Raw genomic sequence first — 24,690 nt, 5'->3', positions numbered from 1 at the left:
ATGAGAGTGTCAGGTAGGGCCAGGCTCTGAGGCTTCGAAGCCTCAAGGTTGACTTCTGAAACTGGTTTTGGAAATCATTTTCTGCTAGCAGTGTCTGCCCATCCTGGACTCAGAGGTTACTTGACTTTATTTGTTCTCAACCGGTCAGGCCGGAATTCCAGGAGGAAACCAATACAGGGAGAGCTTGGAAGAGTATAAGAGGCGACTTCCTGCCTCAAGGCTGAAGGACTACAGAAACTTCGGCACCATGGCCCCACCTGGCTGGGATCATGGAGATTCACCCTATCTTGGAAACACTTCACTGTGGTTGACAATTACAGACAAAATATTTGCCTCAGGGAGGGCTATTCTAGAATCCTCAAACCACAGGGCTGGGCACAAGGAGAGGCCTTTGCCTTCTGGTCTACACCCTCATACTGTACCCTCTTTGTACAGGTAGGGAAACTGAGGCACCAAATAGGAAACGGACACAATTCATTTATATTTTCAAACACTAGGAGAAAGGTGAGAGCGAGTTTTATTTATTTATTTTTACTGAAGTATAGTTGATTTACAATGTTGTGTCAATTTCTGCTGTACAGCAACATGATTCAGTTATACAAATATACATTCATTTTTATATTCTTTTCCATTATGGTTTATCACAGGATATTAGATATAGTTCCCTGAAGAGCATGAGTTGTTTTTTTTTTTAAGATTTATTTATTTGGTTGCACTGGGTCTTAGTTGTGGCTTGCGGTCTCCTTAGTTGAGGCTCACTGGCTCCTTAGTTGCAGCATGCATGTGGGATCTAGTTCCCCGACCAGGGATCGAAGCGGGTCCCCCTGCATTGAGAGTGTGGAGTCATATCCACTGCACCACCAGGGAAGTCCCAAGCATGAGTTTTAGAGTCAGCTTACTTCCTCGGGTTCAGGTTCCCCCTGTCACTTACTAGCCTAGTGACCAGCTCTCCCAGCTGCAGTTTCCTCATCTGTACAATGGGGGTAATCAATAGCGTACAACACAGAGGGTTACTTCCAGGATGAACTGAAATAATGTGTGTAAGTGCCGTTCTCTCAGCACCCGACACAAAATGAGTGCCGTATAATGTGAGCCGATGCCCTAGAAGACGAGGACTCCACAGACCTGACCCCACCCCATGGGATCCAGGGGGCCTTCTCCCCCACCGCAGTAGCTTGAGGCCAGCAGGAGGCCACAGCTGAATTCAGGGCTGAGGAGCAAGGGTGGTGCAGAGAGGGAGGTCACACGAGATCGGGCGTGTTTAGGGTGGGATGGCCATAGGTGGAGAGGGAGGTCAGGCAAGGAGCAAGGGAACTTGGCCTGATGGTTACATTTGACTCCCAAGGCTGTGGGACCACCAGAGTCCTTGAGGTGGGAGGTGTGGTGCAGCCTTCCTGGAAGAGTGAGGAAAGGGAGAGCGGCCAGGGGGCTCTGGTGGTCCATCATGTGTGTGGAGTTGCTCCTCAGTGATGCATGGGGGGATGGGGAGCAATATGGCTGTGAGGCAGGGGAGGCCGCATCGGCTAGGCTGCTGCGTGTTCCTACAGAGAGCACTGTGTGCTATTTGTGGTGGCTTTCAGGGAGAGTGGATGGCAAATACAGGAGACCAACCCCACCCCCCAAGCCACGCTGGAGGCTGCCTAGTGGTGACAACTGTAACATCCTTCCCAACAAGCCATGGGCTCAGCAGCAAGGGCATCACCCTGTCTACTCTGTGACTGAGGAAGTCCAGCTCAGAGGTGCTGAGCCCCTGCCCGAGGTCACACAGTGGCAGGTGGCCACCCTGAGCCTTCCTGCCTCCCATGCCGGGGCTCACCTGCCTCCTGCTCTCCTGCCGCAGTTCTCAGGCCTCCCCTCAGCATGCTGATTCCCAGGCCTCACCCCAGAGATACTCTCTGGAGCGCTAAGTGGAACCCAGGAAGGTGCATTTCTAACCCTCCCTCCCAGCGGCCGTACTTTGGGGAACACTGCCATGTAACCTTGCAGCATGATCTCACTGTTTGGTCATCACATAGACTCACACTGGCCCCGCCATGCAGGCCGTGGACTGGTCCACAGTGTGGGCAGGGTCTGGACCTACAGGATGTGGTCTCACTGAGGGCATTTGGGAAGGACCCACATGTAGTCTTGCTGCCTGGCCTTGCAATGTGGTCTGGTGCTGTGGTCTCATGGCAGCATCTCCTTGCTCTGCAGGTCTGCTTTACCTCCTGGCCCTCATTTTTGGCCTGGTCACCACATGGGTCTTCATCCGCAGCTATATCAACTTCAACATGAAAACCATCCTCCTGGGTGAGTGGAGCTCGCTACTGGGGCAAGGCCTATGGACCAGGGCTAGGGGCCAAGGATCTATTCCATCCCTGGGTGACCCAGGAGGTGGCCAGCCATGGCAAGGTGAGGACTGCCCTTGGGACCCAAGGCGTTCGGGGTGGGAGAAGAGGAACCCCCCAGGCTGTCAGGAAGGCTGGGAGCCTATGGGGGCCAGAGAAGTGTCCCAAGGCCCTGGCCAGAACATGTGCCTGCATCAAGGGCCATTTTGGAAATGTGACCCAAGAAGGAAGGACAGAGGGAGGAAGAAAAGAAGGGAGGGAGAAAATTGCCCGGGCCTTCAGTGCCTTCCACCTGTACTTGCTGTTCCCTCAGCCTGGAACCCTCTTCACTCAGACCTCCCTGTGGCCAGCCCCTTCTCAGCCTTCAAGCCTCTGCTCAAATGTTACCGCCTCAGAGAGGCCTTCCGTTACCACCCCAGCTATACTTGTACCTGCTTTCCTTAGTTTAGAGTCTTTCATGTCAGCCTATTCCCTTCAGAACATCATTATCATCCATCATTAGGTTGTTTATTTATTTGTTTACTTGGTTGTTGCCTATCCCCATCCCATAGAATGTGAGCTTCCTGAAGGCCAGAATTTTGCCTTGTGTACATCCATCTCTCTAGCACCTCAGAGCAGATGCTCAGGAAACATTTGATAAGTGAAAGAAAGAGGGATGGATTGGTGGATGGCTAGATGGATGACGGATGGATGGATGGATGATGGGTGGATAGGTGGATGATGGGTGGATGGATGGATGATGGGTGGATAGGTGGATGATGGGTGGATGGATGGTGGATGGGTGATGGATGCTAGCTGCTCTACATGCATGGTCTCATTTAATCTGCACAAATGCCCTAGGGGGTGATTCATGGTATGTTTGTGGAGTGGACTCATGCATGACCTCATGTTGTGGTTTTATGTGTGGTCTGAGAAAAAGAGAAGCTCAGGGAAATTAAGAAACTTGCCCAGATGTCCCTTGTAGATGTCAGAACAGGAATGAGAACACAGGTCTCCCAGATCCAAATCCTTTCAAAGGAAGGAGAGAAAGGGAAGGAATTTCTACCTCTGGATTCATCCTCCTTAAAGAGCAAGAACCACCTCCATTGACATAATCAAACATAATAACCTCTAGTGGCCCAGACCAGCTCATGGCTTCACAGCAGTGAGAAGCCCATCACCCTGCCTTTAACACAAACTCCCCACAGTGGAATCTCAGAGGGCCCTCACCTCATGTGCTTCTTGTCGAGCATGGCCCGCACCCAGGTCAGGATGATTTATATGGATACATATCTTAGGCCCTACTTTTACAGACTAGAGATTGACTTGGCTGTGCTGCTGGACTTGGAGGAGATGTGCCAGGTAAGCACAGGAGGCTCAGAGCAGGAGGGAGCTCAGGAGTAAGCTCTAGAGAAGAGAGCCTCAGCTTGAGGTGGGAGAGGGGAGTAATTGAAAGGAGCCCCCAGATGTTGTTTCCCTCTCAGAACTCAACCACCTGGGATTTGACAAATCAACACCCCCCACAATGATCATCAAGCAACTGTTCTGCGTTAGGTCTCAAAGACCCCAGAATGAGGAACACGTGGCCCCAGCTCCAGTCACGTGAGTTAGTTCACATGTCTGGCGTACATTGTCACATGCAGCTTGCCCTCCGTCTCCTATCGCTGACGACCCTTCAGCTCTACCGTCTCCCACCTCCTCTCCCTCCTCCAGTCAGTAACCTTTCTTGCCTGTTCACTCGATGCCAGCCCCTGTATGCCAGCTGTTGTACTGTACTACTGTACTTTTCAGGGTACTGTACTGTAAGACTAAAAATGTTTTCTTCATTTTTTGTGGGTTTTTTTAATGTATTATTTGAGTGAAAGTATTATAAACCTATTACAGTACAGTACTATATAGCCGATTGTGTTGGTACCTGGGCTAACTTTGTTGGACGTACGAACAAATTGGACTTAGGAATGTGCTCTCGGAATGGAACTCATTCATATGTAGGGGACTTACTGTATAGAATATACAAAAATGGAAGTGCATTAACATGACCTGAGTCTTGCAAAATGCTTACAGTGGCAGGAAATGTAACCAGTGGGAAAAGCAGCCATCCAAAACCACTAGTGTGCTCAGGCACGGAAAGGGGAACCTTCATTTACTTCAAACATTCCTGACCTGGTTGCATGCACCCTACCTGATGATTTAATTTATTAATATGGAAGCACATATATTACTATAGCACAAAATTTTCTAATGTTTTTATTATTATCTTGATACAGAGTTGGTTTCCTTTTTAATCCAATCTATTTTATTTTATGCATTTAATAACTTGCCGTCTGGTAGAGTAGGAAGTGCTGAGTGTCTCAAGAGAAGTTGGAATAAATTTACTCTAAGGGGAGTTCATAGGCTTTTCCAAATCACTAAAGGGGTCCATGGCACAGAAATCAGGTGATTAAGGAATTTCTGATTTACCTAATAAATTGGGCAGGGTTCTTTCAGACAGGAGTGACAAACCCAACTGTAAGCGGTTTAAACAAAATGGGACGTCTTTTGAGTCAGGTCATTGGGAAGCCCATGGCATCAGACTTTAGGTGTGGCTGGATCTAGGGGCCCCGACAAAGGCCCCAGAGTCTGTCTCTGTGTCCCTGGGCTCTGTTCCTTGCTATTTAACCTTATTCCACGGGCAGCTTTCTCTCCCAGGCAGGTATGGTGGCTACCAGCTCTCTGGATGTTCACCCTGCAGCTCAGCTGAAAGATGCTTCTCTCTCCCCCAGGGCTACATATCAACCCCTAGTAGGGCTCCGTCTCCAGACGAATGTAACGCTATAACTGGCCCAGCCTGGGACATGTGATACCCCTCGGGCCTTGAAGGCAAGGGCAGGGGGACAGCTTCTCAAGGACCAGATGGAAAGTGTGTCAGTGTGGGTGTCCCCCAAAAAGGAGCGCCCCCCTGCTCCCCGCCGGCATTTCTGTGTCCCCTGGGGGCCCTGTCCTCTAGGACTTAGCACTCAGCTGGTGGGAGACAGGACGTAGAACCGCAGAAATAAGCGGGACACGGCACAACTAAGACGTGAAGCCTGTTCAGATGTTCGGAGCTGCGGGAGTCGGGAAGGGTTGCTCCGGGCCCGAAAAGTGACAGCCACACCATCCTGTCCTTCCCAGGGGCCAGGGCTCTCGGCGCCTCTCATTGGCTCTTCTCCACAGCCAGCGAGAGTGGGTGTGATGGCCCCCACTGCGCAGGCGAGGAGGCCGAGCCCCAGAGGAGGAAACTCACACGTGGTCACACACGGTCAGGCTCCAAGTCCAGTGGGCCTCACAATAGAGGTCTGCTTCTTTTTAACCATGAGAGAGTCCTCTGTGTGTGTGTGTGTGTGTGTGCGCGTGCATGCACATGTGTGTCTATGCATGTGTGTCAGTGTATGTGCATACGTCTGTGTGTGTGTGTGCACGCTTTGTGTGTATGTGCGTGTGTGTGTGTGTGTGTGTGTGTTTGTGCGTGAGAGAGAGTAGTGGTGACAGTGGCAAATTAGGGAGGACTTCCAGACCAGATGGGACTTTCACCTCATTTCAACCCCTGCCACGGGACAGGGACTGCACCTGGCCAGGCCAACACCTCTCTCAATTCCCTTCTTCCCACTCCCCAGCCCCCAGCCTCCACCCTGTGCAGGGGCCCAACGCACTTTCTAACCAGTTTCTGTCTTCTCTCCAACAGGTTCAGTCTACAAGGAGAACCGTGAGTGTTGATTCAGCCCTGTTTCCCTTAGGGTGAGGAGTCTCTAGTCCCAGCCCTGAAGGTTCTAGAAAAACCTTGGTTCCCAGAGTCTGCCCGGCTCACTCTTTCCATGGCCTGATGGTGCCTTCCAAAGCCCCCAGCCCTGTGGCCCCTTCTCAGCCATTCGGACTCATAGGGGTGGGCTCAACTGTCTCCCTTCCCCAGCACCCCCAGCCTGCAGTCTGGACTGCATCCACCCTGCCCCCCTCTCTCATCCCCTGACCCAGCTGGGAGCCCCAAGGATGCGGGCTGCGCTTATTATCATCATTTCAATGACCCCAGAATTGGCTTATGTTTCCTGCTCCAAAGTACCAGGGCCATGTTGAGCACCGCAGGGGCCCCCAGAGGCAAACAGAAGGGGGTGCTGATAGTCTAAGGGGGCAGAGGGCCATATGTGCCAAGAGAGGTGGGGCAACATGCCGTGGGCTCCAGGAGGGCCGCCTGCTTCCAATGGGAAGGGGTCAGGGAAGGCTTCAGGGAGGAGACGGCTATTTAGCTGTGCCTTGTGGAGGATAGACTGGCCTGTGCAAAGGCCTAGGGGCAGGAATGCTGGGGCTCCAGTGGAGAACTTGGCTGCTGAGTCAGGGATGCAAGTGTGGGGAGTAGAGAGAGCACTGGGAGGGCAGGAGTGCTGAGACGTCTGAACAGTGCAGAGAAGTGCAGAGAAGGTGGAAGGGAGGGACAATTATGGTGATGATAACAGTAACAGTGATTGGGGGCCTACTGTGTGCCAGACACTGTATTCAGAACTTTACAGGCATCTCATGCAATCCTCACCACAGCCCTATGTGGATGCTATAAGTATCCCCATTTTGTAGATGAGGAAACTGAGGCTCAGAGAGGTGAAATCTCTTGGCCAAGGCAATGCAGCTGTAAGTGGCGGGGAGGGAGTCAACCTGCCCATCTAATCCAGAGCCCACCCTCTCAACACCTCCTTACAAGAGACAGCACCTCCGAGTCCCCCTTTCCACACCAACATGGTGGTGACTGAAGGGGGATGCAGGGAGTGGGACTTTCCCTGACTGAAAAGGGCATGGAGGGGACTTCCCTGGTGGTCCAGTGGTTAAGACTCCATGTTCTCGATGCAGGGGACACGGGTTCAATCCCTGGTCAGGGAACTAGATGCCACATGCCACAACTAAAAAAGATCCCACGTGCCGCCACTAAGACCCAGTGCACCCAAATAAATATTTAAAAAGAAAAGAAAAGGGCATGGGAGCCCCTGTGCACTGTGGAATTACAGAGAGCAAAGACTATGCACCAACACAAACCCTTCACGCCACACCCTGAACCCTGTCTCACTGAAGCCTCCTGAGTCACACTGTGAAGTAGACACTGTCACACAGCATCTTGGTGCTGAACAAACACTCAGACGTCACCTGCTGGGGGGGAGGCAAAGCCAAGCACACGTGCTGCCTCTCACCTTCACCGGTTCCCACAGTAGACATCACCAATCAATCCCAGCACTCTTTGCCTCCAAGCCCACAGGTAGCCTCAAAGCTTTATCATTAAGCCTTTAATAGTAGATCCGTTAACATTGAAGAGGAAACCTGTTTGACAGCCCTGATCTAAACCAACTCCCTCGTTTTACAGTTGGCACTTTTAAGCGAAAGGGAGAGATTTCTGGCAAGTCACACAGCAGATTACTGAAGTCGGCCCGAGTTCCCTGACTGCAACTCCCCTCCAGTGCTCAGTTCCATGCCCTGAGCAATAGCCTCTTGGGTTCCCAGAGGGGTTGGGCAGCTTAGGAAACCCCTGAAACCCAAACCCACAGAGCAAATCCCCTGCCTCCCAGTGACTGAGACCCCTGGGCCTCCTCCCCCTCATCCAGTAGCTTGACCGTGAAGGCCGGATGGTCAGAAAATCAATTTGGGAAAAGCTTGCTAAGCCGGCCTGTTGACATGGGGTTTATCCGACTCTGCTGCTGTTGATTAGGCTCTGGGCAAACTCCAGGGTGGTCCCCGAAGCCTGGCCCAGCCCCTCTGGCAAGGAGAAAACCTCTGGATTCGAAAGTAAACTGGGCTCTCTGGGGGGGCAGAGGTGGAACCCCAAGGCTCATAGGAGAAGAGGACCCCTCCCAGCCTCACCCTCAACTAGCCACTCTGGGCGGGGGTTCTGTCCAGAGGGAGGGGTAGTGGCGTCGGGTCCACATCTCCAGCCATCCCTCTCCTGAGCCACTCGGGGGTGTCTCCACTTCCGGCCCTCACTCTCTGGTGATAGTGTCCCAGTTGGAGCTCTGGTTACACCCACCAGGCCTGTATGCTGGCACTCGGGGTGGGGAACGAGAGCCTAGGATGGGCTTTCTGCTCAGCTCATCAGGGCCGCCCACTCCACCAGGGGAGCCCTGGTGCAGGCTGCATTCGCTCCTAAGAAGGGGCACCATCACCCACTCCGAGGCACCACAGGCTTGCCGAGCTTGGCGCTAGTGGGCTGTGTCCCCCCAGAGGGACGCTTTTTCCTGATTCCCATTAAGGCTCCCTCTAGGCCCTGGAGACCCTAATCACCCTCCCAACTTGGGCTCAGACCCGCCCAAATGCTCTAGGTGTTCATTCAGTGAAGATTTATCGAGTGCCTCCTTTATGGTAGGCACAGGAGTTATGGGGATGATTTAACAAGACAGTAAAGATAAAGGGCTTGCCACAGTGCCTAGCAGGCAGCAAGGCCCTGGCGTGTGCCAGCGTCTATTGGGAAGCCTGTGGGTTTGCTCCAAGCACTCTGGCGCGGCTCAGCCAGATGCCTGGCGCGGGGCTGAAGGAGAGAAAGGCTGCCTGATCACTGCTCTCCCTTTGCAGGTGAACTTTCTCTAATTCCCTGTTTACCCAGTCCTCCCTCCTGGCACCTTCTGAACTGTCAGGTGGTGTTAAAACAACATGCATGAATATAAGTTAGAAACTGCCAGGCTGAAAGTGCGGGTGACATCTCAGTTGCTGTGTTTGGGGGTGCATCTGCCTCTCCCGCCTTTCACAGGCCTCCAGAGTTTGCCCTGGGAGGGCCATGTGGAGAGGATGCAGGTCTTAATAGCAGCCACAATAATCAGAGGTCCCACATACTGAGTCCTCAGTGGGTTCCAGGAACCATGCTAAGCCCCGGGAGGGAAGTTCCAGAACCACCTGTCTGGTCCCTTTGAACCTCAGGGTCTGGCCCAAAGTAAGTGCTCCGGAAATAAGTGATAAGAAGAATAGCCAATAAGCCCTGAGCATTAACCCGAGTTCATTAATCCCGCACAAGAACCCAGTGGAGAAGTACCATCATTAGCCCATTTCACAGATGAAGGAGCAGATTTGCAAGGATGTTGAAGACTTGCTCAAGGGAACCTGGCTGGTGAGAAGCGCTCCCACCCACCATGCTGGGCCCCCAGGAGCTTGTCAACAGGGGCCTCTGTGAGCTCAAAAGGCTGCCATGTCTCAAGAGAAAGTTCTCAAGACAATCCCTTAATCATGGTGACTCGGGTCATTAACCACCACTCACCGTTCTGCACACAGTTACTGAAGGCCTGCGGGCAACAAGGAGCTGTGCCAGGGCTGGGGCTGTGATGGGAAACCCGGAAACGAACTCTGGGTGGTCAGACACGCAGCGTCCCGTGTCTTTGATGGGGTTATTGGAAGCACTGTGGGAGCACAGAAAGGGGCAAATCCACAGACCTAGGTGGTCAGGGAAGGCACCTCTGGGAGGAGGCCCCCTGTCCCTGCCCCTCTCCTCCTCCTGGGCCCCTTCCTTAGCTGCCGCCACCAAAGCTATTCTGTTCCCTCCCCAGCTTCACACTTGGTGAAGACCAAGTGTGGCCTCAGCAAATCCTGCCCAGACAACTTCTTTGCGTTTCAAATCAGCAGCGGGGCCGCCAACGTCGTGGGCCCCTCCATGTGCTTTGAAGGCCAAACGTAAGTTTCTGGCATTTCTTTTCTTTTCTTTCATTAATTCACTCATTAGCAAGTTCAGAGGCCTCAAGGGCAGGCCCTAGAGACCAGACCACACCTTCGACATGCTTCCTTTTACTCTGGGTGGGTGGGTCACACATGATAATAATCCTAACATCTTGCAAATCTGCCAGCACCTTGCTAGATGCCTTACAGCATCGTCTCCCTCAATCCCCCAGCATTCCTGGAGGTGGGGTGATAATCCTCCCCTTTGTAAAAATGAGGAAACTGAGGCTCAGACAGTGTTACCCAGCTAACCCTTGGTAGAGCCAGGATTTGAACTCAGGTCTGTCTGATAGCCAAGCTGCTGGGCTTCCTATGACGGGGGATGCCTAAGGGGAGTGTTCAAGATCAAGGTCCAGGCATCAAAGCCCAGATGCAGCAGGTGCCAGGGCTCCTACCCAGGTGCAGGAGAAAGCCTATATACCAGGCTTTCTACGTAGTAAAGTCCCTGGGACAGCAAGTTCATCCTACAAAAGAAGCCAGAGACAGGTGTTTTAGTATGGATTCTGAACCTAGATCCAAATCATTTAGGCAAAACAAGGAAACCTACTGGTTCACGTACCCAAAAGGCCAGAGGCAGTGGGCTCCAGCACCAGCTGAATCCAGGGGTTCAAACCAAGTCATCAGGGCTCCCTCTCACACTACCTTCAGCTCTGCTTTCCTCTGTCATTAGACTTGGTTTTCTCTACTGAAAATGGACTTCTTCATGTGGTGAAGGAGGGAGGCCACCAGCTGGGTTGACATAATAGCCCTGTCTAGCACCCCACTGGGAAGAGCTTTCCCATCTGAATTAACCCTGCAAAAGTCCCGGGGCTGGGGCTCATTGGCTGGCCTGGGTCACATGACCACACTGGCCCAATCACTGTGACCAGGGGCACAGGCTACTGGCTTGTCCAGGCCTGGGAGAGAGATCAGTGCTGAGAACCTCCTGGCCTGAGACGGAGAAGTACACTTTTCCCAGGGATACCAGAGGACAGGGTATGGATGCTGGGCCGCAGGAACACAGCTGGGCTCCACTTGGGGATCCCAGACATGGCAGGACGGGAGCAACTTTCCGGGCTCTGCCTTCCGCCTAGCCTGGGGACATGGGCTGACCCTGCCTCCAGCACCTCTGACCCCCAGGCAGGGACCCTCCTTCTTCCCTGGGCAGACTGTTCTGGTCCAAACGTGCCAATAGAGACTCCTCCGAGAATCCAGCCCACCGCTCGTTTCCAGGAGAAAACAGATGGCCCAAATAATTCCGTGTGTTTCCTGATGTTTTGGCATCACACCATGTGGGCCCTCGCAGAGTTCCAGAGCGTTCACTCCACACTCGGGACCAACTGTTGTATTTTGTTTTTCTTCTTTCTCTTCAGGATCATGAGTCCTGTGAAAAACAACGTGGGCAGAGGCCTGAACATCGCCCTGGTGAACGGTGAGTTGCCGATCCACCCCCCCACGCCGGCCCCCACCACGCTCTGAAGCCTGGCTGGCCTGTGGAAACAGGTCCAAAAGAGCTGGTCTGCCCTGCAGTCATGGCCAGGTCCCTGCCAGGTGCACCTATCTCAGGAGGATACGCTGCTCCTATGAAATGTGACCCTGTCTGGGCTTAAACCAACACACATGAAACCATAGGGGACAATGTGAGATTACAAGCTGAGTGCACGCCTTCATTCACTCACTCGGCAAAGAGCAACAGTAGCTACTGTGGGCCAGGCCCCGTATGGAGTTCTGGGGGTCACCTGTGAACTAGAAGGACAGACCCTGGCTTGATAAGCCCCTGAGGGCGCCCATGAAGTTCACAAAAAAAATCAGAAGGTGGTGAGCACATGTGAAGGAAAAGGAAACACAGCTCTGGGAGCAGGACACGGAGCTGGCAGCGGAGGTAATCGGGGGAGGAGGCTTCCAGAGGGAGGTGATGGTCAGCTGAGGCCTGAGGGATGGTAGGGGTTGACCAGGAGAAAAGAGGGAGGCTCCTTCCAGGCAGGGGCAACACTGTGCAGGGCGCAGGGAAGAGAAGAAGGAGGAGAGGGGCTTGGGGGTCCACACAGGCTCGCTCTGGCTATAACACAGAAGCAGGGTGGTGAGAGGTGAGGCTGGGGGATCAGCAGGGCCAGAGGATGAGGGGCTAAGTGTCCTGCTAAGACGTGTGGACCTGAAGCAGAGCAAAATAGGGAGCCTTGGAAAGGCTTTGAGCAGGGCCTGAGGGCCCAGCCCTGCCTTCCTGAAACCTCCTTCTAGCTTGGAATAGGGAGACTAGAGGCAGGGAGACCCAGGGAGGCCACAGTCTCAGTAACCCTGCATCTCCAGCAGGTGATGAACAGGAAGCCAACTGCAGGCCAAGCCAGGAACAGGGACATGTTTCAGGAGTGGGTAGGTTACAGGGGCCGAGAAGGGCCAGGTGGTGTGGCCCCAGCCGAGCCCCTCCTGTCTGCCTTCAGCTCTTACATGATCTGGGGAACAGGGGCTACTTGCCTGGATCTAAGAGCTATTCCTGGGACAAATGTCAGGGCAGATGGAAAAAGGGCACAATGGACACTCAGGAGAAAAAGCGTTCAAGCTTGTGTGCAGTGTGACCACACGACCACACTTAGGAAGTGACAGGGTAGGATTGGAACCCTGGCCCTTTGCTCCTAGAGGACCCATTTCCCGTCCGCCAAGAAAGCCTGCTGCGTCAGGGGAGAGGTCAAAGCCTGGAACAAAGGAGGAGCGTTGCCAGACAGGGGTCAGAGGACAGCCCTGGCCAACTTCCTGGGAGTCCAGGAAGGGCGTGGGCCAGGAGGGGCAGGAAGCTGAGGGGGGCCGCTCCTCCTCCAGAGTCTAGAGAAGGAGAGGGAGGCCTGATTCCCCCTGCTGCTGGCCCCTTCCAGACAGTCTCAGAGCACCCCCGGCATGCCAGGCCCAGAAGACTGTAGCAGCCTCACTTACATCAACTGTCCCACCCAGTCTCCACTCACCCCACAGTGGGGAGGGCAGGGGAGGGCTCCAGCTGCAGCCGACCTGGCTGAAACCTGCTGGGCTTCTCTTCCCCCAAATGGACCACCGTGAGAGAAAACCTGAATATTCTCCCAGGAGATGGGCTCAGACAGAGGCCTCCTTCCCCATCCCTCGCAAAGCCCAAAGATAAAAACAACCACTGATAACACTGAGAGCTAACATTTATCGAGCACTTACTGTGAGCTAGCTATTTCACTGATCCTCATCACGATGCTAGAAGGCAGCTACGCTCAGTTTCCCTGTTCTCCAGGTAAAAAATGGGGGCTCAGAGAGGCTGGGCAACTTGCCCAGGATACACAGCCAATAGAATCATCTAGATTTGAACCTGGCTCTGGCTGACTCCAGGTCTTAATCACTCGGCGAAACTACCCTCTAGACTAGAAATGTGTCCAAGCACATGCGCAGTGCCTACTGCATGCCAGCTGTGGAAAGTCTAACAAATCACTCTCAGGGCCTCAGGGTCCTCATCTACATAACGAGCCAGAGCACAAAAGGATTGCTACTTCTCAGCCTTTTAGATGGCAGGGATTGCTTTGAGAAACTGTTCAAACTGCACCTCCTCCACCCCCCCACCCCCACCCCCCTCGGTTCCAGAAAAGTCCGCAAATGCACAGGATCACAAAAGTGGTTTCACCGGCTTCATAGATTCCTTCCCAAGAGCCCCCGGTGAAGTGTCTGGAGGGTCTTGGACACTAGTGGCTCCAAGAATTCAGGGGGGACTGCAGTGAGAGCCTGCTCCCACCTGGCAGGACAGCTGCCACTACCCAGGCCCCGGTCGCCACCCTCTTGTCAAATCTACCAACTGAATTGGGGGAGGGGCCCGTGAAGGTGAGACTAGAGCTGCCATCCCCTCTGCAACACCCCCATCCAGTGGCCAGAGGTAAGAATTGCAATTTTCCTCCAGAACACCTGATTCCCTGTAGGATTTGTACGCTTTGCAAAGCCCACCAAGGCAATCCAGATTACCGGACTCAGGACACTGCGTACACTCCAGCCCACTGAAAATCCCTTTGCCTTCAAGAGTTGGAGCACTCAGGGCCTCCCTGGTGGCGCAGTGGTTGAGAGTCCGCCTGCCGATGCAGGGGATACGGGTTCGTGCCCCGGTCTGGGAGGATCCCATATGCCGCGGAGCGGCTGGGCCCGTGAGCTATGGCCGCTGAGCCTGCGCGTCCGGAGCCTGTGCTCCGCAACGGGGGAGGCCACAACAGTGAGAGGCCCGCATACCGCAAAAGAGTTGGAGCACTCAAATTGCAGAGTTCCTATTTAGGTGAGAATAGTAATGATGGTTGTAGTTTTTTTAGTTACTATTTTACAGGTAAGATTTATCTCACATGCATATATTTTAAATACATCTCATTTAGTTCCCACAGCCCATGGTACAGATGCAAAAATTGAGGTCAAATGCTAAGTCGTGCATTAGGAAGTGGCAGGGCAGAACACAAACCCAGACTGGTGGGATTCCACTCAGTTCCAGAGACCCTGCACCGTTATGTGCTAGTACACCTCTCAGATCAGCCCAGTGGTTACTGGGCACCTAACTTAGTCCTGCATGCTTTCTACAGGACCTCGTTTTGTTCCACTATTCTTCTATTCTATTTTTAGACCTTAGACTACAGAGTAGCCACTCTCCACAAAATGAAAGACAGAATGACGTGCTACGGCAAATAATAGTTCTGCTCTCTTATCCCTTAGGGACCACGGGAAAGGTGATGACGCAGAAATATTTCGACATGTACTCTGGAGGTAGGCACCACTGTTGGCACTGAAGTCGAGGGCGGGCTGAGGTCCTTCCTGTGGCAAGAGGCTACCTGGGTGCCAGGGAGTTTGGCTCTTGTTTCCAGGGACCCAATCAGAAAGCGGCATAGTGGGGAGGGCTGTCCTGCTGCCTTTGAAACTCCTTTCTACTGTCTTACTGGGTGCTCCCTGATGCAGATCCTGAGGCAAGGATTCGAGTGCGGTGTTTATTTGGGAGGAGGTGGTCTCAGGGAATGTCAGTAGGGAGTGGGGGAGTGAGCTGGGGAAAGGAAGGCAGCCAGCGCAGAGAGTTACGGAGCCATGGATCGCTGTGGGGAGCCAGTGTAGAACATGTGCCCCTGAGACACCCCAAGGGGCAAGGGAGCCGGGGTGCTCCTACCCCTCTTCCTTGGCACTTCCCACGCTTCTGGCCTGACCCAGGGTACAAAGGAGGATGTGGAGGCCGGAGAAGACCTTCAGGCAAAGAAATGCTGTTGCTGGCAGTGGGAGGCCAGACACGTGTGCACTGAAATGCTGAGGACGAGGGAATGTGGCCCAGTTTGCTCTGCTAGGTAGAAGGTATTTTTTTAAAGCCACAGGGTCGCTATCGAGCCCAAGGACAGGACAAGGCCTCCCGAGGCCCAGAAAGGACAGCTCTGAGGCTCCAAGCTCTCTGCATCTTTCTGCAGATGTCTTTTCTTCTCTCTACCTAGACATGCTTTCTGAGCTGCTCTGTACCCATGGATGCCCCTTACTCAGGAAGTCACTTTCTCCTTGTCCTTAGCACGGCCCAGCAACAGGGCACCGACTCACCTGGGCTGGAGGCCCGGATACCTAAGTCCCCACCAGCAGCTTGCTCCCCGACAGGCCTCCCGGCAAAGCTGTGGGTGGAGGCGGGACTCTCACGCAGGCTTGAGACATCTTCCAAAGTGTGGTGGAATTAGTCCCGGGCCCAATATGCCACTTGCTGCCCAGCCAGCAACCCAGCCCCACCACCAACACAGGAGCCTCAGCAGGAGTGGAAAAGCAGCAGGGTGGCCCCTTGCAGGCAGCAGAGGTCTGGGCCCTGCAAGGACTGGCTTCCGCCAGGATAGATGAACTGAGCTCAGCCTCCTTCTCGGTGCCCGGCTCGACTCAGTGTCCCTCTATGTCCCCGCAATCACAGGGCCAGCTCTGGGCTCGGGCATCAAGGGCGCTGAGCGTGAGACCCCTCACCCCAGAAGCTCCTCGCAGAATGGAAGGGCCCTGCTGCTGCCAATCAGCTGTTTTCTTCTATCCTCAATCTCCCACCTTTGCCTCCGTCTCCAGGGAAAACCTACCTCACTGCACCCACCTAAATATGTGAGCCCAGAAGGGGAGAAATCACCAAGCAGCAGAGAGCAGGAAGCCCTCTTGGCTTTACAGACAAAGGAGGGGCTGAAATGTGGGAAATGGAAGTCTGCTGCCCAGAAGTCACAGCAGGGGAAGGTGTTCAGAAGGTGACCTGTGACAGCATCCTTAGAGACAGGAGCCGGGACTGTGTCTTGGGCTCAGGGCTTCCCACGATGGCCGTCTTCCAGCCGAGTCCCACCTCACAGGTAGGGTCTGCAGGGCCAGAGGACGTGCCCACCTGGAGTCTCCATCAGGGCCCATGCAGACCTCTTCCAGGTGTGCCCCCCATGCTACAGACACACCCATAGGACTGAGGGGTGGCCGGGGGACGGCTGCTGCTGGAAGAGAGGGTGGCAATGACAGAGCTTGGACAGGCAGGGTGGGTGTCCACATGCAGGCATGCAAAGCCCCTCCTGGTACAGGACAGAGCTGGAGACGGGAGAGGAGAGAGCGGGACAGGCCATGGGCCGAGGGCAGGGACCTTCATTTGTTCTCTGTCCAGGGTGGTCTGGGACCAGGTTATGGAAAAGGTCATCTCTGGAGTCAGAGATTTCAGGTTGGGTGACCTGAGGCGGGTGACATCTCTTGAACCTCGATTTTGTCATCTATAAAATAAAGGTAGCCATAGACCTCCACTTCATAAGCTGGATGTGAGAATTAAATGATAACCTGCAATACTCAGGGGGAGGGACCCAGCCTGGCTGGAGGAGGAGCCCAGGGAAGCTTCATCTCCCTTCCCTCTTCCCTCTCTCCATCCATGTGATTCGGAAGCAAGGAGGTCATCTGTCAAAATGAAAAGGGAAAAAAATAAAAAGATAAACCAAGTTTTATAATGCCTTGTCATAAACTTGGATGTAACCATGGCTGATGGGGAACAAGAAACAGAAGCCTTTTGAGAACAAGTCGCCCCTTCCCACAGAAGACAAAAAAAAAGAAGATGACTTTTCAAAGTGTGAAGATAGTTATCAGAAAGCACACTTCATTTTTTCCAAACATCCACTATCCATTCCAGACAAGAGCCAGCTCTTGATATCTGCTGACGGCTCAAACAAATTAATGGTACTTTCAGAGCTCCCACTTTTTGTCTCAAGAGTTCAAGGGCTGCTGTGGTCACTGACTGGAGGCCTCCGTGTTACAGAGCAAATTGATGGCTAGCCTTGCCTGGGGGACTTGCTTTTTCCTCTGAATTCAAGGGATACCCAGAGAATAGTAAGAATCAGGGCAGCTTCATGGGCACGCAGGCTGTGAGCAGGAAAGTCACACAGGGCCCCTTGCTTAGAAGGAACTTGATTTGATGCTCTGCCTTCACCATCTTGAAATGATTAATAATTTTTCAACAAAAGGCCCACATTTTCATTTTGCACTGGGCCCTGAAAATTATGTAGCCAATCCTGCTAATAATTGTAATTCTGTTATAACGCACTTACTGCAAGCCCAGAGGCATCGTCACATTTGAGCTTTACAGAAATGCTCCGAGCAGGGCTATTAATTATTCTCCTTTGACAGATGTAGCCCCTGCTTTGCCCACCAGGCCAATCTTGCCCATACTTCCTCCACTGTTCAAGAGCCTTCTGTATAAGTTATGCCTTATCCAGAGTACTATTTGCACTGTTCGTGTGTTCCTTTAAATCAGCTCATTCACTTTTTTTTAACCTAAATAAATATATCTTAAAAGGAAATTATATCACTGCCCTAAGTAGAAAGCCATTATCTTTTTTTATACATGGAAGGTGACCATAAAAATGAGCACAACAGAAAAAAAATCAGTGTCGTTGAGGCAAGCTGCACGCTGATGCCTCCCCAGGTGCTGTCCCCAGACCTGCTCTGTGTTCAATCCAGAGATCTCTCAAGTGCAGGCAGGCATTAGAGATGCGAATGGAGCCTTGCTCCTTGACATAAGCTGGAGAGCTGTGGAAGCCCCATGTTCTCTCTCAGTGGCCCGAGTTGCCCAGCAGGTGTACCCTCTAAAGTCAGCACAGACAGGCTGGGTGCATCTTAAACAGTGTAGAAGGGGCAGCGGAGCTTCTGAGAGGTGACTGTGCTCGGTCCACTGGGGGGGCAGACCTCCAGGGGCCCTTACACCATGGTTCGTACCCCAGCTGCAGAGCAAAATCGCCTGGGAAACTTTCAAATTCCAGAACCCACCCCAGACCAGCTGAATGAGGATGCCCTCACCCTGTGCAGATGGAGCTCAGTGTCAGGCTGCCTGGGCATTCCTGGATCGTTAGGGCCATAGGAGAGGATGAGAATGACCAGCCGTCTTTCTCCTAAATGACCAGCATGTCATTTTTCCTTCCTCCCACAGATGCTAACCTCCTGGTGAAATTCCTTAAAGAAATTCCAGAGGGCACGCTGGTGCTGGTGGCCTCCTACGATGACCCGGGGACCAAGTAAGTGGGAACCTCCGCCTGCCAGGCCACGGGGAGAAGCGAATCAAACACCTCCAAACTGCAAGTCCTTTTCTTACTGTCCTGCTGGCTCCAGCTTCTGACACCTTCTCCTAAGGAACCAAGCAGACAAGCACACAAAGAGATGTTCTGGGGGGTTCATCACAGCTGTGGTCACAAGAGTGAAAAACCGGACACACTCTCCCTGTGCAGTGATAGCGAACTGGTGACAGAAATCATGACATATGGCGATATAGGACATATTATTATATATACATAAAAGAGGATATACTGCATCAAAAATGAGGATGTAGAAAATATTTAAGGACATGGAAGAATGTTCACCCTTTAGTATTAAGTTTAAAAAAAAAAAAGCAGTTTACAAAAGAATTGATATAATCCCACAGTGCACAAGGGAAAAAAGACATGAAGGAAATATACTAAAATTTTACAATGATTATGTCAAGGGGGATGAAACTAAGTAATTTTTAGTTACTTTGTAAAGTTCCATATTTTCCAAGTGAACATGTATTATATTTGCAAAAAGAAGCAAAACCGTTGTAACTCTTCGCCAGCCCCTCGGATTGGCTTTCGGAGAAGCATATTGGCCACTCCGCCCTGTTTCTCCTGAGCTCGGGAGAGGCTGCTGTCCTCTCTGGAGGAGGGGTGGAGGGTGAGCCAAGGGCCTGAGACGCTCCCCCTTCTCCTATCCCGAGCTCACCGTCCTCTCTGGTCCCCTGCAGGATGAATGATGAAATCAGGAAGCTCTTCTCCAACTTGGGCAGCACCTACGCAAAGCAGCTGGGCTTCCGGGACAGCTGGGTCTTCTTAGGGGCCAGAGACCTCAGCAGTAAAAGCCCCTTTGAGGAGGTGAGTCCTGGCAGCCTCCCTGTCCCAGTGAAGGAGGGGATGGGATTTGCGGGGGACAATGCCAGGAATGGACAGACAAGGGCTGGGGTGGCTTGGAAAGGACACATGGGGCAATGTGAGGAGGGCTACCTGGTGGTCGTCCACCTCGGAGATCAGGGCGGCCTGATTGGGTAATCCCCCAGCAGGAAGCAGCCTTGACCAAGTGGGTCATATATAGATACATAGATACATAGGTAAGTACCAAAAAGGAGAAGGAAAAGGAGAAAAAAAAAAAAAAAAGGATGAAAGGAAATTAAGGCATGGAGGAAAGGGAAAGGAATGTAGAGGTGAAGCTCGCATGATGAGGCAAGGGGAGAGTCCAGAGCAGGGAGTGGGACGCCCAGCTTCTGGTCCCCGCTGCGATCCCCTCCTCCCCCCTGCCTCAGTCTCCCCACCTGTAAAGGGTCAGGTTTGTGCCAGGGGAGCCCCAAGTTCCCTTCTAAGTTCCCTTGGAGAGGGTGAACTTGCACCAAGAAGGGGACACAGGAGGGCCCCCCTGAGTATGCAGAGGGAGGGGTCTGCATGATCTGGGCTACAGTCACTACCCAGGGGTGGCCCGAGCAGAGTGCACCTGGGAGGCATCCAGAGGTTGGGTTTGAGGAGCACTCACAGAAGGAAGGGGGAGTCAATGACGGTTGGGGACCCCAAGGAAATGCTGCACCTTCTCCCCCACACCCCTCGCAGGACAATCGCCATCTGTGCATCCCCAGCTCAGAGCAATTCCAAAACCTGGGAGAACTGGCCAGGCTTCCCCAGCGTGAAGCTGGCCAGTCTCTGGTGGTGAGAACGTTCAACTCTGCCCAGATCCAAGACGAGAAGCTAAGGGTCAATGATTCAGACATATATAGGACCAGTGAGGAAAGGGAACTCTGTCCTGGAGGCAATGGGGAGCCATGGTAGGCTTAAGAGGGAGAGTGACCAGATCAGATTGATAACAAGAAAGACTAGTATTCACCAAGTGCTTGCTCTGTGCAGGCACAGCTGAGCAAGTGACCTGCAGGATCTTATTTAACCCACAACGGGGTAGGTACAATGAGCATCCATCCCATCTCACAGACAAGGATCCAGAGCCTTGGAGAAGTTTTAACCAGCTTGCTCAGTAATAGGGATGCATTTCTCATCCAGGTCTGCAGCTTCCCCAAGGATTTCCTGTCCTCATACTTTTAGAATGGCCTCCCTGCCTGTGCATGGAGAGCACTGTGAAAGGGGCTCAAGTCAGGAGGCAGGGAGGAAGCCAATGCCATAATCAGACCAGAGACCCAGCAGCCTGGAGGGGGAGGGGCTGTGGGAGGCAGAAAAGGGACAGTCAAGAAGCCTCATGCTGAGCTCCAGGGAGGTGGGGGTGAGGCTAGAGTGGGCCGCAAGGGGTTTTGCCTTGTCTGGAAAATGCTGAGATGGTTTGTATGTGTGTGTTTCCAAGAGAATATATTCAGATAATTAGAAATTACTTTTAAAAAGTAAGGAACAGGGCTTCCCTAGTAGCACACTGGTTGAGAATCTGCCTGCCAGTGCAGGGGACACGGGTTCTAACCCTGGTCTGGAAAGATCCCACATGCCTCAGAGCAACTAAGCCCGTGCACCACAACTACTGATCCTGTGCTCTAGAGCCCGCAAGCCACAACTACTGAGCCTGTGCTCTAGAGCACACGAGCCACAGTTACTGAGCCCACATGCCGCAATTACTGAAGCCCACGTGCCTAGAGCCCGTGCTCTGCAACAAGAGAAGCCACTGCAATGAGAAGCCCGCGCACCGCAACAAAGAGTAGCCCCCGCTCACCACAACTAGAGAAAGCCCACATGCAACAATGAAGACCCAACGCAGCCAAAAATAAATAAATTTTTTTTAAAAAAGTAAGGAATAGTGCAAAGTAGCTTGTGCTAAAGGAGAAAAGGAGAGGACCCTCTGTTTATACCCTCTGGGTGAAGGACACAGGGGTCAGGGGCCTGGGGCTCCAGAATGTCCCGTTGGAAGGTGTCAGGGGCAGGAATCTCTAGGAAGAGGCAGGGCGGGCGCTGTTCTTCCTTAAAGCGCAGCTTCCAGACCCAACAGAACTGGGCCAATTACAGCAGAGAGGAAGCATGTAAGTAGAGAAGAGTCAGCACCACCTTCTGCCTGACGTCTATGATCAGCTGACTGCAGCCCATCACCCAAAAATGAACCAAAGACCCCGACGTGATTAAAACCATTCTGTCTTTTGTTCTCCCACATGGGAAACAGGGTTTCAGACAAGCAGCATCTAGAATTTATTTTTCCTTCCTAAGGGTTAGCCACAATTATCCCACCTGTAGATTTTATCATTTACATTCTTTTTTCCATAAATTAAGCCTGAGCATTTTAAACACAACCTTAACTGATTTTATTCTCTTTATACATTTATTATTAATATTAATTAATATTACACAGTGGTTCCCTGACTTACCCACTGGGTAGCCTTAGGCAGTTACTTTGGTTCTCTGTGCCTCAGCTTCCCCATCTGTAAAGTGAGATGATAACAGCGAGCACTTCTTAGGGCTACTGTGAGGATTAATTACAGAAGGTGCTTTGTGCCTGGCATAGAGCAAGCATTCATGAATTGCTAGAATGCTTCCTTTTTTTATTGAAGTACAGTTGATTTACAATGTCGTGTTAACTTCTGCTGTACAGCAAAGTGATTCAGTTATACATATACATTCTATACATTCTTTTTTAAATATTCTTTACCATTATGGTTTATCACAGAATATTGAATATAGTTCCCTGTGCTACACAGTAGGACCTTGCTGTTTATCCATTCTACATATAATAGTTTGCAGGTAGGATGCTTCTTTTTCTTCTTCTTCTTCTTCTTGTTATTATTATTATAATTTGGGATGTCCTAGAGGGGCTAAATCTCTTCAAACACCACTCCCCACATGCTTGGTACCAGCACCCCCGGTCCAGGGCATGACAGGCAGTGACTAGGCTCTGATCTCATCTCTGAAACCTTGGGCAAGTTGCCCTCTCCAGCCTCAGTTTACCCATTTGTGAAATGGGCTGGAAATATCCAACCCTCCCATGCCCCTCTTGGGGCAGTGGCGCGGATGAAGTGAAGCCATTTAGGTTTTAAAGCACAACGCAAATGCAGGCGTGAGTCCTAACATTGTCAGTGTCTCTCTTCTGTCTCTCTAGTTCTTAAAGAACAACCCAGACACGAATAAATATGACGGCTGGCCGGAGCTGCTGGAGCTGGAGGGCTGTGTGCCCCAGAAGGTACATTAGGGCGGCTGTGGCTCTTCCTGGGCCAGGGCCTGAGGATGCTCTTGCCTGACTTAGGAGTCAGAGCCCAGGCTCACTGCGAGTCGGACTGACAGGAGGAGACGGCCAGTGGAGGAGGAGAGGGAAGAGGGAACGGAAGTGTGGAAAGTGCTGAGGGTCCTCCAGTACCCTGCACGCTTCCCCCGTTGGAAACAAAGCCCCCCCTGGATGGAGGCATCCTACCCGGAGGTGGCCAGCCTCAGAGGGTCCCTCCAGAGCCGGCTGTCTGTGGAGAGAACAGGTGTGCTTTCCGTCAGGGACTGCTGACTGTCACTCCCAAGGAAGGACAGGACGGACTGCCTGCCCCTGAGCACAATTAAATTTTATTTTTGATGATTTTGAACAAACTTTCCCACCCCTGGATGTGCAGCATTTCCCCTGGGGTGGAAGTGGTCTAGACTGAGTCTGCTCGGCCACAAGTTCCAACAGGTTGGTGACGGCTTCAAGCACCTTGTTAAGCAGCTAGAAAGGAGGTCGCTTCATAGGGATTACTTTTAGGTGTGAAAGAATCCTTGGTTCCCAGTGTGAGGTGTAAGATCCACAGGAACAGAGACAGCCAGAGGACCAGACGCAGAGAACACTGTCTCCACCTGCTGTTTGAATGAGAGCTGGAGAAAATCCAGATCTGGAGCGGGGGAGGAAGCAAGGAGATCTGAGAAAGGCTGGAAGGAAGAGCCAGACTGAAAGCCTTCGGGGAAAACATCCTGGCTGTCTCTGTGTGGGTTCCCTCGGGAGCAGCCCCAAGATAAGGATTCGAGTGCAGGTCGTTTATTTGGGAAGTGATTCTAGAAAACACCCATAGCAGATGGGAAAGTAAGACAGGAAAGAGAAGGCAGCCAAGAAGGGGTGTGTTGTCGACTCAGCTACTGCTGTGGGTGAGTGGAACTTAATCCCACGGGGAACCCCTAGGAATCGGTGTAGGACACACACCTCAGAGATCTCAGTCAGAGGTGAGGGAGCTGGGGTAATTATACACCAACTCCCGTCGGCCATCTTTGGAGGGCTGCTGGTGTTGGGGCTGATGTGAATTCCTGGGCCCTTCTGGTCTGACCTGTGTGGGAAAGAGCGACCTTCCTGCCTTTGCAGAGAGTCCTTGGCCGAGAGATGTCAGTACCAGCTGCTGGAGGCCACTGAAGTGGTGAGGCCCAAGGGATATGGTGGTAAGACCCAGCCTGGGGTCTCTGAGAAGGGCGGGGGGCAGGGGGCAGACCAAATCCTGGGGGGGGGGCATGGGAGCAGAAAACACTGGTACTCGGGCTCCTGGAGTGTGTACCAGGGAGACTGCAAGGCTCGTGGAGAAGATGCCCAGGCCCCAAGTGCAAACGCCCCGAGCAGGGGGACAGCAGAAGCTGAAGTCCTGTGCACTCCGCTGGCATGGGGCTCACAGTTACCAAGCTCTGGGGACAGGCAGGGCTTCAAATGGGCCAAGAGGGCCTGGGGTAGAGAAGGACAGAGTGTGGGAACCTGTGACAGGGGCCATGGCTGGCTGGGACAGGGGCTGCAGTCGCCTGGGGTCAAGATCCACGATCATGGCCGGCTAAGAGGGCCTTGAGCAGGCTTGACTGCGGAAGTCAGCAGAAGGCGTCCAGCCAGCCACCCTGCCGGTTCCATAACCCCTCCTCCCCCAAGCACAGTAGCTCACTCTCAGGGGAGAGTTTGCTGGCAGCCCCCCCGACCACTTACACAGACACCGGCATCCATGTAACGCTTGACAGAACTGGGAGCAAATGGATTTGCTCCGTTCCTCCCTTTTTGTTCCAAGTGGCAGGACCCTCCTCCCACACCTGACGTGCTGACAAAGGGCTGCCCCTGAACCCCAGCGCCCTTCCTTCCTGACCCCCAGGACCAACTGGTCAATCCTGGGGTGGGGGGAGGGTGCTTCTGAAGGCCCTGGACCCTGACCAAGCCCCTCAGTTTCTCTTAGCTGACTCACTTCCATTCTAATGGGTAGTTACACATCGCAGGCAGCATGGCTGAACAGAAAGGCTGGCCCGGCTCTGAGCGCTGGCCCTGCTACCCGCTAGCTGGACATGAGCAGGTCACGTCACCTCTCTGA

At 52.8% G+C, this 24,690-nt stretch overlaps 1 protein-coding gene across 1 annotated transcript; it reads left to right on the top strand.

Annotated features, from left to right (window-relative positions):
- On the top strand, positions 1–24,690 carry FAM3D (FAM3 metabolism regulating signaling molecule D). Its single transcript, XM_060111494.1, has 9 exons — positions 1–13; positions 2,194–2,302; positions 9,801–9,944; positions 11,339–11,397; positions 14,652–14,702; positions 18,370–18,454; positions 19,195–19,321; positions 22,509–22,589; positions 24,586–24,690. The coding sequence occupies exons 1-9, from the start codon at positions 1–3 to the stop codon at positions 24,688–24,690; spliced, it is 774 nt and encodes a 257-aa protein (XP_059967477.1).

This window comes from Mesoplodon densirostris, chromosome 10, assembly GCF_025265405.1.
Source record: "Mesoplodon densirostris isolate mMesDen1 chromosome 10, mMesDen1 primary haplotype, whole genome shotgun sequence".
NCBI lineage: Eukaryota > Metazoa > Chordata > Mammalia > Artiodactyla > Ziphiidae > Mesoplodon > Mesoplodon densirostris.
Note: the sequence above shows the minus strand (reverse complement) of the source record. Positions and strands in the feature narration are given on the sequence as shown.

Coding starts and splice junctions, on each gene's coding strand:
- FAM3D (XM_060111494.1), top strand. Junction 9,945..11,338: donor ATGTGCTTTGAAGGCCAAAC/GTAAGTTTCTGG, acceptor CTTTCTCTTCAG/GATCATGAGTCCTGTGAAAA. Junction 11,398..14,651: donor GAACATCGCCCTGGTGAACG/GTGAGTTGCCGA, acceptor CTTATCCCTTAG/GGACCACGGGAAAGGTGATG.